Raw genomic sequence first — 14,043 nt, forward strand, 5'->3', positions numbered from 1 at the left:
AGGTATCCTGGTCCTATAGTTCTCGTCTCTCGGGAATTCATTTTCCAATATGTCTAAGAGCCTTTCATTATTACTTCCATCTTCGCTATTCTTCCATTTCCTTTTCTTGTGACCTCCCGCTATTCTATATCTCTTATGCTTCTCTTCTTCCTCCGTCATCGATTCATCGCTTGAACTCTCTTCTCTCAGCTTTTTCTTAACCTTCGTTTCTTCACTTTCTCGAAACCTAGGATTTATGTTTCCTTCTTTGATGAATAGCTTTCCTAACTTTCTTTCCACTTCTTCTACTTTCTTTTCTGTCTTCTCTATCTTTGACACTGCCCCATTTAATTTTCTGTCTAATTCCTTTCCTTTCTTATCTGCTGCATTAATTTTATTTTGATTTTCCGCAATGTCCTTCTCCATACTGCTAGTTTTTTCTTGAACTTCTTGCAGTTCCCGCGTACTTACTTCTCTCAGTTTTAGAACTTCCTTTTCCATTCTATTGCGTGTTTCCCAGCTTCTATCTTCCATTAGGACCTTTGCTTCCTCTATCTTGCTTTCATTTGCATCTACTCTAGAAGATACTGCTTCTATTTGCGATTTATTTTCAACAATTTTTCTTTCCATACTGTCGGTTCTGTGTATATTCTCCTCTCTAAGTTTTGAAACTTCTTCCTCGATCTTCCTATTTATATCCACGCTTTTGTTTTCAATTAGCAGTGTTGTTTCTTCTATCTTCTTTTCCAATGATCTTCTATTTTCTTCACATGTCTCGGTTATTTTCTCGTACATTTTCTTGCTTTCATTTCTTACTTCTTCTAACTTTTCTTTCACTTCCTTGTTATTTTCTTCCATTCTCTGTGCGTTAACTTCCATTTGCATTGACATCTTTTGAAACAATTCTATTAAGTTTATTTCTTCTGTCTTCTTTTGTTTTTCTTTCAACTTTTCTTTCTTGCTGTTCTTACATACGTATCCTTCTTCCCTTTCGCTTATTGATATATATTTTTCCTTCCTTATTCCTTCGCACATCCAGTGTCTAATTTCCTTACATGTCGTACAAATAATAATTTCTTCTTTGTTTCCTTCCTCTCCGCAACAAATGAAAGTTTCCCTTTTTTCTCCGTCTTCCTTCATTGTAGCTTCTCCATTCTCATTTCCATCTTTATCCTTTTCCTCCATTTTCAATTATTCTTTCTCTCTTCGCTGTCTGGTTCCTAATTCTCTAGCCCCAAAAGTTGGTCGCCATTTATTTATGCTACCTTCATTTGGTGCAAAGGTACATAAACCTTAATCTTAAAACTCAGCTAGCTTATCTACAGGGTAGGGTTCTTTGTAGACAACGAAACCAGACAGGATGCCTTCCAATGGAGACGTTTAAACGAATATATTATTTAAACACAGGATACATGGAGTAAGAATTTTACATGATAAGCTACATTCTTCTATAATTTTCTCGTTACAGTCAATTTTCATCTCAATATTCTTTTTATTATTTATTTTCTTTATTTGGATATTCTTCTATATGTACTTCCTTCGTAGTGGGCAGATCTGGATCGGGACTTCCTTCTCAATGGGCGGTCTGGACTTCCCTCTTAATGGACGTTCTGGGTCGGGACTTCCTTCTTGATGGACGGCCTGGATCGGAACTTCCTTCTCAATGGACGGTCTGGATCTAGACTTCCTTCTTAATATGGAAGATATGGACTTCCTTCTCAATGGACGTTCTGGATCGGGACTTCCTTCTTATCTTCTTTGTAAACTTCCCTCTGGATTTCAATTTAGGTTTTGACTATTTAACGAATGCCTTTATCCTTTTCCAACTTTTTCCTCCAAGCTTTGGGAATAATACTAATATCCTCCCTTGGCTGGAATTGGAACGCGCCACCACTAACTAGGTACAACAGAGTGTATACTTGGTGCAGCCGATTGACATGCGCATCCAAGTAGGTGCTACAGTTAAACTGCGCAACCAAAAAGTGCTGTGGGGCGTCGATCGGAACGCGCTCGCCACTGATGTAAACAAAATTTCCGCGACGGGAATGGTAAATCAACCAAACAGATGCAATATCTGTTCAAAGACACAAACTTGTATCAGTGCTTTGACTTCCTTAATTTTCATATTAACTTACATGTGATCACTGATTTGATTTATAAAAAATATATATTAATTTACTTCTTTCATATTTATTCTTTGTCTTCTTATAATATATTCTATTGTTTTTCATCTTTCCAATTTGCTTTGTTCTTATTTATAAAGTTATTCACATATATTATGCCAATTCTTAACCTTGCACGCCTGGTGCTGCCATCTCTATTCTTCTTTGGCAAACTATTTACATTACTTGGTCCTATTGGGTACGTAACACATGATATGAAAAACTTTATTTTATTATAAAACATAAACTAAACGTAACGTTTCAACCTTCTAGCAAGGTCTTCTTCAGACTCTGCACCAAGTACAAATGTAACAAGGTACAAAACAGGACGATATATATACACAAACATTACTCCCCTCCAGACTATTAGAAAGTTGTTCTGGAACATTCTAGCTGGTGGCTTTCCCTTGTCAACTGTACTTTCACCTAAAAGGCTAAACATATATACTTCCATCTAGAATGTGGTTGGACTCTTTATCTCACGCTCTTTTTCCTTCATTCTAATTCCTTCTTCTCTTCTCTTTCTCTCTTGTCCTTTCCACTCTCTCTAACATCTTCTTCAGCAACACTTCAAGTTTCTATGAATGACTACAAATGGCTGCCACACTTTTCCCAGAAACTCTCATCCACCAAAGGAAAGGCGTTTCTTATCCTCTACATTAGCTGTTGCACATTCTGTGGCATGGGTGGCACATAGACTTTGTCTATCACAAAGCCCCAAATGCAGAAGTCTAGGGGTGTAAGGTCTGGGGACCTGTGAAAATCGCCATTTTCTTTAACACTACACCAGCGCCACAATGACCGTGTTTACAAGTTTATAAGTTGTTTACTTTATTAATACACCCTGTACAGTCGTATCCATGAGTATTACCGTGCAAATTTTCCATCACCATGTTCGTGCAATTTATTTGACCCAATAAGAGCTTCAAGATCGAAAAGAAAACTCAAAACAAGCTGTTGACAACTTCTTCACCAACATACATAAAAATGGCTTAAAAACACATAGGATGGAAGAGAAGAAATTAATGAAAATAGTCATGAACAATTTGCACGGTAATACTCATGGATCCCACTGTACAACAAAGGCTAAACAAGTATATTTTCATAATTACTTGTACTTAGAACTTCGTAAGTCTTTTTGGGGGGGAGGGCGGATCCCCATCCCCCTAAATACGTCTTTGATTGAAGAAAACATGCAGGATTCAATTCTTAGTACATTTGGTGTACAGCTGATTTAACAGCTAAGGTCCCGCTGTGATTTGAGGATTAAAAATAGTAAACGTTGTAAGTGCCAAAAGCGAAAGTGTTGGGAAATCGCATCGTTCAGCACATCATCCCGTAAGAACGTTCACACTAGTGACCTCTTTACACTCCTTTGAACTACTTAGAGGGCTACCAGCCACATTTCACGTTTACCACATTATAAAGCATGGCACATTTCACAGTTTAAAGTAGAAAACGGTGTTTGAATTATTGTGGCAATTACAGCGTTTACCAATTTTAGTCTTCAAATATTACTACGGCTATAATTGTTATGATACAAGAATAAATATTACAAAGGAATGAAAATAACCCAATTTTATTCCAAATGTTTAATAATTATTTATATAAATGGGCAAACTTTGCTACTCGATCCATTATTAACTTTTACACATTTCGTTCAAGAAAAGGCTTCAAAAGTTAGAGGAAAATTTTACTCATAGGTTTATGTGAAAAGCTATATTTAAAACTATTTCCACGTTTTCCACGTTAAACTGTGAAATGTGCCATGCTTTATAATGTGGAAAACGTGAAATGTGGCTGGTAGCCCTCTAAGTAGTTCAAAGGGCGTGTCAAGAGGTCACTAGTGTGAACGTTCTTACGGGATGATGTGCTGAACGATGCGATTTCCCAACACTTTCGGTTTTGGCACTTACAACGTTTACCACTTTCAGTCCTCAATTATTGTTGTTCCAATGTTACCAATGATCTGACTCCTTAGAAGGCCTCCCCGATGGCGTAGTTATAATGTCGTCGCTTTGTAACGAACGGGTCCTCGGTTCGTTTCCCGGTGGAGACAAATTGCACAGTGGTTCGGATCCCACTTTAAACTGTAGGCCCAGTCCTGATTAGACCATCTGTGCATAAAGTGCATTTAAAACAACAACTGAAAATCACTCCCAATAAAAAAAAATCTGCAATCCCATGTTTGACAGATAAAACCAACGCTCTGGCAATATCCCCAATTTGGAATATGCGTAAAACATTTAATGATACCATCAAAAGTGAAAACAGTATGGACTTATTTTGCCCGATCGCAATTTTGAAAAGGAATATACTAAAATTACATAAATTACGATAGAACCTAAGACTTCTATGTTTGTTAAATGTTTTCTGTCTATATACTTTATTTATTTATTTAATAGAAGATTCCAAATACAGCGTTAGCCATTTTACATTGGAACGATTTTATGGAACATAAGGACAAAAATAATAACATAATACAACAAAAATAATAAAATAGAAAAATTACATTGGTTATGAGACTTACATACTTTCTTCTAAAACGGTCCATATTTTCAAAAAATGTCTGTTTGGCTTCCTAGATTATTATATTCACTACATTGATCTGGGCAATTCAATAATGTTATCACAAAAATATTGTATAATGAACGCCATAAATGGGTAATATATCTGTTGCGTTGAATTTCTGAAATAAATAAATACATAAATAAACTTGTTCACGAAGTAAGTAGCTTCTGGTATCTTCAAACCGGGAATGGCGCCTAAAATCTTTCACCTGGCGCCTGAATTTTCAAATTCAGTGGGTTTTTCTTGGTGGGGGGGAGTTCCCATATGGAAATTTTCATTACCTTTTCTTTAAAAAATATCGGGTAAAATATGTGCTCTTTAATGTTTGTGTACTTTCTGTATCATGTGTATCATTAATCAGAACAATAAACATGCGGTAGTAAATATTTGCACGGTTGCTATAGGTGAATTTTAAAATCTGCAGCAATATGGTAGAGTCGGCCATATTCATGCTGTTACAAGTTGAGCCATCTTTAAGAAGGCCACTACGGTGCAAGAATTTATTACATTACATATTAGGACATTAATCTATGAATACTGACAACGTGCCTCATCTACCTCATTGTCTCCTGCAAAAATGTTTATTTTATTCTATTTGTTATATTTTCAATTATATATTTTTTTAATATTACATTTTATATAACTGTATATTAATTCATGTAGGGCGAAAAGCTGTTTTTGTAGTTAGAGAATCAATGTAAAGAAAATTGTAAGGTTGTAAGGTCATATTTCATAGCTAGATTCATGGCTTTTTAACCGGCATTTGTGTAAAAAAAAACGGGGGGCTGGGTCCTGATTTATTTTTAGTTGTTTGTATCCCTGTTTCAACCGTTCATATGTTCACGTGTGCGTCTCTCGTTGAAGCGAAGAAACAGAACGACCTTCACGCCTCAGCAGTTGCAGGAGTTGGAGTCCCTGTTCCAGAAGACCCACTACCCGGACGTCTTCCTCAGGGAGGAGGTCGCCCTCAGGATAAACCTCTCGGAGGCCAGAGTGCAGGTACGTCCCTTCGGGATTCGAACTCGGAACCCTTAAAGTTAAGGCCAGGGTTGTTAAAGGTTCAGGAATTATAAATTCTATTGTTTTCGGTAACAGGGACCGGAACGTTTTTCTCTCACAATTTTAAATACGGTTCAAGTTCAGTATTGTTTCTTTTCGGTGCCGAAATTGGACCATGTTGTAATAGGTCCGTAACCTGGTCCAAAAATAAGGTTTTCTTTTAAAATTCAGTGTTTTTTTTTGGGGGGGGGGTGGGAGTTCCCATATGGAAATTTTCATTACATTTTCTATTAAAAAATCAGGTAAAGGTAAAAAAAGGTAAAGTGTTCCCCTGTGCATAGCACCACGCCATGAAGGCGTATAGGGGTTCTCGTTGTTTTTTTTTTTTAAGAGAGAAAAGCAAGTCATTTCGCAGATGGGCCCCAATTGAGCTAAAAACACCCCACACGAAATTTGGCATCCGAGGGACATTATCCGGTCGTACCTTATTTTCCCCATAAGCGTAACATCCCCGCACAACCTGCTCTGTGACCCTCAACGGGTCTGATCATTCATGTTAAATTTGTATTTATTTCTTACTTGAGTTCAAAGGTATGCAGAAGTTTATGGAAGAGTAAGAGAGTCACAGAATACGTATTCACTGCAGAAACATTACACTGAAAAATTATATGTAACATTATATCATGATTATGTTAAAAAAAAAAAGAGTACAAATTATAACTACTTGCTTAACATTAAAACAATAAAAAAAGTGTACGAGTAACAACTTGCCTAACAATTGTTAAAGAAAAATAAATGGCAATGCAATATATACAGAACATTCCCTGACATTCGTTACGAGACTCGGCGGCAAGCGGCCCGGCGTCAGCGCTTGTCTTTCCCGGTGAACGGGGTCCGCGACAGTCGCACGCTACAGTCTGTTTTGTTTTTTTCGCTCTCTTTCCCTTTCTGGTGACGTTGCAGACTGACGCCAGTATAATACTCCCTCGGAAGTTGTGTTGTGTCGTGTCCGTGTGTTGAAGTTTACATTACAACAAAGGATTTATCTTGTCGAGTGTTACTTCGGAAAGAGGAATTGTGTAGAAGTGCGACGACGTTTTGCAACGAAATTTCCTGGCGTTCCCGTTCCACATAGGACCACTATATTAAACCTCGTAAAAACGTTTAGAGTAACAGGGTCAGTTCTGAATAAAAGTGGAAAGAAAAGTGGGGAAATCTAAAAAAAATAAAGTATACAAAGATAATCCGCACACCATCCTTGAGTTAAAAGAGAGTATTGTACGAGAAATCGGGAGAATTACAGTAGACGAACTTGCACGTGTAAATGCAATTTCCTTCGGAGATGCCAGGAATGTGTTGCAGCAGAGGGACATCATTTTCAACACCACCTGTAGTCAAGGTTATTACACAATATGAAAACTAATTTTAATAGCCGACTCTAGCGACTGTCGCGGACCCTGTTAACCGGGAAAGAGAAGCGCTGATGCCAGGCCGCTTGCCGCCGAGTCTCGTAGCGAATGTCAGGGAATGCTCTGTAGTACGTAAGTAATGCAATGTATAGTATATAATGAAGAAAGAACGTTTGTTATATAATTGATTGTTTACTTAATTGATTTAACTGAATTTAACATACACATTTTTCAAATCAACTGTATATTTTGTGTGACCTATTCAGATGTCCAGAACATACATTATACTACTTGAGTAGCAATTGGTTAATTAAAAGGTTAACTAAAGTTATTGTTACGAATGGGGGTTCGTCGTGCTGACCACACGTAACTGGTTGGGAGAGAGGCCGGCAGTCGGTAGGTAGGCAATGGCCCTCACGGGCTGTTACCCATAGGTTATTATTATAATGCTAGTGTTGAGGTTATAAATTTCAATCAATGCTTCCACTTGGCAGGTGTGGTTCCAGAACCGCAGGGCAAAATGGCGGAAGCAAGCTAGACTCCAGCTTCTCCAGGACGCCTGGAGGATGAGGTACCTGGGGCTGGGGGCCCCTCCGCTCCTGCTGGGTGAGTGCCTTTATAGATTTGTGGCCGGTTCGCCCAAACTCAGTTAAATTTAAAAGACAGGATTGATCGTTGAAACGAAGAGAGCTTTGACGTTCCTCCTAACTTCAAGGGCGGATTAAGGGTGGGCGATCACAGAACCCTGAAGCCTTTTAGGGCGTCCGCTGAGGGCCCTATTTTATCCTTCTCATATTAGGGGCATTTCATGTGAAAGTGCGCCTAACTTCAATTTTTGAAATTAAATGCAATGTTGTAACTTTATCCTATCTTGGGAGTGAACAATCTAAATTTGAATTTTGGACAAAAATTCAAGTATTATACATAATTAAGTTAGAAGGTATCTTGCATATTGTTCGTTTATTTTAACTTTTTGTTTTACTTGTGTTTTGTATTGTGTCCCTCCCGTGACACCAAAAAACAATTAATTTCTCCTTTAACTGTTGCAATTCCCCCTCAACTCTACTAGAATATTCAAAGGTAAATTACCTGTTCTCTTTGTCTTAAATAATTTATTTTTCATCATTTGACAATTCATAGAAATTTAAATAAATGTCTTATTAAGAAAGAGGCAGTGTCTCCTCTGTCCCACCCGTGACTGAAAATTGTCCACTTACAGCTACAAATCTGGGAGAGTATTTTAAGGGTAGTTATGTTTAATCAACAGTGCTAAGTTTCATATTTGATTTCCCAGAAGCTGTAAGGAAAACGTTGCTCAGCTATCAGTAGAATAGTTACTTTAATATAAAAAAATGTAGGCCACGTGTTCCAGCTGTGACAGTGTAATGCCCCATTAATAAATAATTTCGAATTAAATCCAACAAACGTTGTTGCATCTTAAGCCCCATGGCAAGGTAGTAGTTTAGGGGGCAATTGCCACGGGTCGAAGGGAGGTGAATGTTAGGAGCGATCTTCCCTTGAGCCTTATTTTAATTTCTTAAGGGCATGGTAGTCTCCACGGGACTCTTTCCAAGCTCTTCCGTCCGTGGCAGTGTGCCAACTTAGCTCTCTTGGAGCCAGATCTGGCTCTTTAGTGCTTCGGCTGTGAACTGGGACGCCCAACCCCGTGCCCCACTATGATGCCATCACTGGTTCCGGCCAACATAGACCAACTTTTGTCATAATTATACATTTTGCACGTGACGTGATATTGTTATATTGGCTGCGTCGCCGCATTCCCTCTTATCTCCCCAGCTACTTCTTTATAGCACCGTGTATGACGTAAAATTGACAAAATATTGTTATCAGGAAATTCTTTATTTTCGATTACATATGACCATCGGTGGATTATTGAGATGGGCAATGCCGCCGGATCTAGATGTTGAAAACAGAATAAATTGTCATCAATTTAGAGTTAACGATAATAGCAGTGCTCCCACCCCTTTGACAACTAACATTACCCTAGGAGGTACTTTATTAAGCCTTCGTAAATCTAACTCCTTGAAAGTCAGTTTTAACTCCATTTAAGGTGAAATTTAGTTCTTTTATGCGCATCAGGTTTGGCAACACTGCCAGGAGGCAAGGAGAACAGCATTGATCATATACGAGTATCATTTGATACTTGCGATGGAATAGAAAAATATATCAACGGGAAGAGAGCAGTTTGAAGATGGATTTTACCAGTAGAAAAGTCGAAACTTCCATTTGATTAGTAGTGTTGCCCACGAGACGAGACGAGACGAGACGAGACTTTGGTCTGTCTCGTCCCGTCTCGTGAAAGTGCTGTCTCGTCTCGTGTCTCGTCTCGAAAATATTCGTTTGTCCCGTCTCGTGTCCCGTCTCGAAGGGTTCTCTCCCGTCTCGTCTCGTCCCGTCTCGTTTTGTCTCGTCTCGTCTCGTAAAAGTGATCCGGGATATCATGCCAACGAAAGTCAAAAATAGCAGAAACACAATATTTTTCCGGAAAGTGGGATAAAGCTCCAAATATTTTACCCATTGCGTGGTGAGAATAAAAAAGGTTCGTTAATCATGAGGACATTAATGTTAAAAATGCAGTTTCTTGGTTACTGATTGCTAGATATCTTATGAAATCTACCTTGTGTTTTTTCTCGCTTCCATACAACTGTCTATGCATCGTACATAAGTGAGTGCTCTTTTTCATTACTGCTATACCTTTTGGAAGTCTTCAAGTGTTTTCCACTAGACCTTCTTTCTTTCTGAATGTCGAACTTCCGTGCACTATCAAAATTTACATTTTTTCTTTAAATTCTAAGCTTGGCGCAGGGAGCAACAAACAAGATTTTAAATGTGTAGTACGAACACAAAAGACTATTCAAAATTGCAAGAAGTTACTTAGTATATTACAAATAAAAAGTATTTTTTGTTCTTAATATTGTTAACATCTCCTTCTATGACATAAGTTTCATAAAGTGTTTCTTTGTGATATTGTGCTGTTTCTTATGTTCAGCTTTTGACGCACATACTTGTTTGTTTTTCCTTTAGCCTCTAAGCCCGATACCACCACCGCTTGACAAAATTTATCCTTCGGCAGGCACACATCTAGAAATATATGTCGGGGGAGGGTGTTCGAGCCAAGTGTTTCAGAAAAAATGATAATAACATTAACATTAACACTCAACAAAATGCTTAAATTAATACATGAAATGTTACAAAGACGGTACAAGAATAGTAATATAACAGCACGAATATTAGCTAATATCTAGCTTATGTGTAGTTAAGTACGCCAAAATTTGCATAAAAACAGCTGTCATGGCAAGGAAATTAATGACAAAAAAGGTGATGAATTTAATATTTGCTGAATAAAAAAAAAGGATGTTAAATCCAGTTGACGAAAAAAAAGTTCCTAATTAATATTTCTGTACATAAATCTTCATTGATACTGTCATGCAAAGCCGTATGGTCGCAATAGAATCCTTGTTCGGCAGGAATAAGTAACCCTCCATTATGCTAAACAAATAGTATATTTTTTGTTAAGCTAGAGCAAGACCCCAGGCGGATGCAAGAAGCCGTTCCTGCAAAAGTGTCTGTTTCACGAAGCGAAGAAACTTGACAAAACCACCACGTATGGAAGGCAAACCTGCATTTATTTTATATCGCACATTTTCAGACCCGTGTCTGAAATCCATGAAATCCATGAAATGAAAATCCAAACTTCAATAACTTTTTTAGACATGCTATAGTTGAAAAAATATGTTTAGATGCACGAAAAGTGCATCATTATCAGATTATGCATATAACGTGTTATTGGAATCAACCTATTTGTGTAAATTGGATGCCTCACCGATGGCGTAGTAATAACGCCGAGGTCTTGTAATTAAGGGTCCTCGCGTTCGATACCCAATGGAGGCACAAATTGAACCGGATCGCACTTTAAACTGAAGGTCGGTTCGCAATTTAGTCTATTTGTAAATCAAAGTGGACTAAAAGAAATACAATATCAACGTTAAAAATATTAGAATCCACTAATTCACCCGCAGGTAAGTCAAATTTCACATATCCCTTTTCATCCTCGTTCATAGACTTCCTGCCATACTCTTGTGCATGTGTGTTGCATCCCACCAAGTGCGAGAAATGTGAAGAGTTATTCTTTCCCTGTACTGCGTTATCTCTTTTTATAACAGTAAGGCTAAATTCTCGTTTTATCTGAACTTTTAAAAAACGTGCAAAATACTTCTCTATCTTTAAACAACCACCCTTTCTCATGTACGTGTAAAACAATCCCACTCTCTCTCAGAAAACCTCTTCCTACAATCAAATGGCGGAAACAACTCTCAAGTCTCAACAATTATAAATTTTTGCTTAAATTTTCTATCATTTATTCAAACAGTAGCACATATCACGTCCTTTAGTGCAACACTGTCAACAGCTAATGTTACTTTACTCGTCCTAATAAATTTACTTCCAACCAGTGACGGGAAATGTGACGGGGGGGGGGGGCGGAAGGTGGCAACGCTACACAAATATATATATATATATATATATATATATAGATATATAGATATAGATATATATAATAGTTATAATAATAATTATTATTATTATATCCATGCATGCTGTTTTGTGTTTGTCCCTTGTTTAGAGTGGACGTTTACTACCTAAATTTACTTCTTGATTACGAGTTTATCTCCATATGATTCTATTTAATAAAGGCATTAATTTTTTTTTATTCGTAAGTTGCGTTGTCTCCAGTGGCCTATTTCAGTATTGGAAGACATTCATAATTTTATAATTCATCGTCTTTCATGAGATGAAACTACTGATATAAATATTCAAGTTATAAGATAATAATATAAATGACGAGAAAATGTTTCGAAGAGTTTAATTTTCTTGCAAAATGAACGTGACGTTGGAAGAAAGTAATCTTCTTAAGTATTAGAAACAATGAAAGTCACTTAGTGAAGTGCAATTCTCGTGCAGGAGAATTCTGCTCTATGTGTTTTGGAGAACACATTGCCCACCTTTGGTACGTCCAGGACTTGACATTTCTTCTCAATATCAAGGACAGCCATATGAGGCAGTTTGCATCTAGCATCCTGTTTCGAGCAAGCCTTTTCAAAGATTTTAAGGACGAAACTGTTCTTTCACATTCACACGCTGCATTGGAAACTGGAATTGTTACAGAGAATACAACTAGAGTGTGAACCTTGTGAAATGCCAATTTATATTTTCCTAGGATTTCAAAGAAATCCATTAAGTGGAATACTTCAGTGCCATCTTCGTAACGCAGAAGAGTTTTGGGCAAAATTTGTGTTTCGCAATTCAGGGAAATGTTATCACAGGATAAAAATCTGAAAAAGGTTACAGTTATCTCATAATTCAAGAAATATTCTGACCCTGGCATTACTTATTCTTACTCTACCACTCCAACGTATGTCTGTGCTACACAATTACAGGCACCTATGGAGTTCGTGGGAAGAAGTTCTTCGACTTTGATATGTACGAGAAAGAGCGAACCTGCCTGCAATGTGTTTTGAATCGAATTTTAAGTGTAATTTGCATTTTAAGGTTCAAGTTCAATACATTTCCGAATAATATCCCCTCATTTTGAAATTTACTTCAAGAGTATCGAAGAAATTCCCTTTGGTAAGATTTGCTTCAGCCTCATCATCTCGAAAATCAAGTCCTTGAATAGTAAGAAACCGCGATGCATCCACAACAACTGACATGTAGTGTCGGTTTTTCTCCGATCACCTTTGGTCCTGGGTTCGATACCCAGTGGAGGCACTTTAAACTGTAGGTCCAGTCCCGATTAGCCATACTGTGCATAAAGTGGACTTAAAACACCAAATCAATAAACCAACCAAATCTTGAACCAACTTTAAATGTCTTTTACTAATTAGCGTTGTCACTAACGACCCACGATTAGAATAATTTGCCCGTACTACAGATGATGTTTTGTGGTCCTCAAAATATGTTTTAAAACCATCCACATTCAAAGTCTTTTTCCCAGTTCTTAAAACTGGTTAAAACTTAAAATTAATCTCGACGATTACAGGACATACATGAATGAGAAATCACCTATGCCCAGGTCAGTGCTGGAATCTTGAACGAAAGTCACACACACACTTTCGTATATATACTAAAACAAATTTAGTCAAGTTGGTATTATAAGCAGGAAAGTGATATTAAACAGAATACACCACTTTGAAAAGGTGAAAATCGTCATACTCTTATAAATGAACTCTCTTATTATTCGATATTTAATTAACTTCAGTTGGGGGGCACAGGGGGGGCGAAGTGTCTGACTTGTGGCGCCCCCCTGCCACCCCCCCCCCCTTTGGCTTCGTCACTGCTTCCAACCCTTCAATAACTTCGCTGTTGATAGCCTCAGCTTCGAAATGGAAGCTTGCGTGTCGGCGAATAATACAAAGGACTTGTTTATCTTACAAGGGGTTCACCGTCCTTCTTTCATTCAAAGTCTGCCGTATGCCATTTCTCTCAGCTTTTCCTAGCAGCTGAAAAGGATCCAATGTGTCCCTCGTATTATTGTTCTTGCAAAACTTCCTGTCGGCAAGCAAAGCAAATTACAGAATTTTTATTGCCCCTCCCTTGCATCAACCTTCATTCCTAGGTCTGGATTTATGGCACTTACCCGTTACTGCAGGTCAACCTCGCCCCTGAAGCAACGGTGTCCATTGTTCAAAGCGAAACCTCTGTCAGTGGTGAGCGGCGAAAAATAGTCTCGAAATACACCCTGGCCGTAACCAGGCAGGGTGTTCGCTGAGCTCCCGCCTCCCTCCCTCCTGGCATTGCCGTCAGCTTCCCTCTGAAGTTTTATAAAAACTACTTTGTGAAATTTGTTTGATAACGAGTGAAAATGTAGACAGCTCAAAAACTTGGCTAAATTCACAGAATAAAAAGAA

The 14,043-nt window shown here is 37.9% G+C and overlaps 1 protein-coding gene across 1 annotated transcript in view; it reads left to right on the forward strand.

The window, feature by feature from the left end:
• Positions 1-14,043, forward strand: part of LOC146004588 (uncharacterized) — a 39,350-nt gene that overhangs the window by 14,216 nt on the left and 11,091 nt on the right. Inside the window, exons 3-4 of the mRNA XM_083143456.1 lie at positions 5,577-5,711; positions 7,615-7,726. Of these exons, the coding sequence (XP_082999582.1) occupies positions 5,577-5,711; positions 7,615-7,726 (247 nt within the window). The remainder of the gene's footprint in view (positions 1-5,576; positions 5,712-7,614; positions 7,727-14,043) is intronic.

Source organism: Lepisma saccharinum, chromosome 22 (assembly GCF_977018435.1).
Source record: "Lepisma saccharinum chromosome 22, izLepSacc3.1, whole genome shotgun sequence".
Taxonomy (NCBI): domain Eukaryota; kingdom Metazoa; phylum Arthropoda; class Insecta; order Zygentoma; family Lepismatidae; genus Lepisma; species Lepisma saccharinum.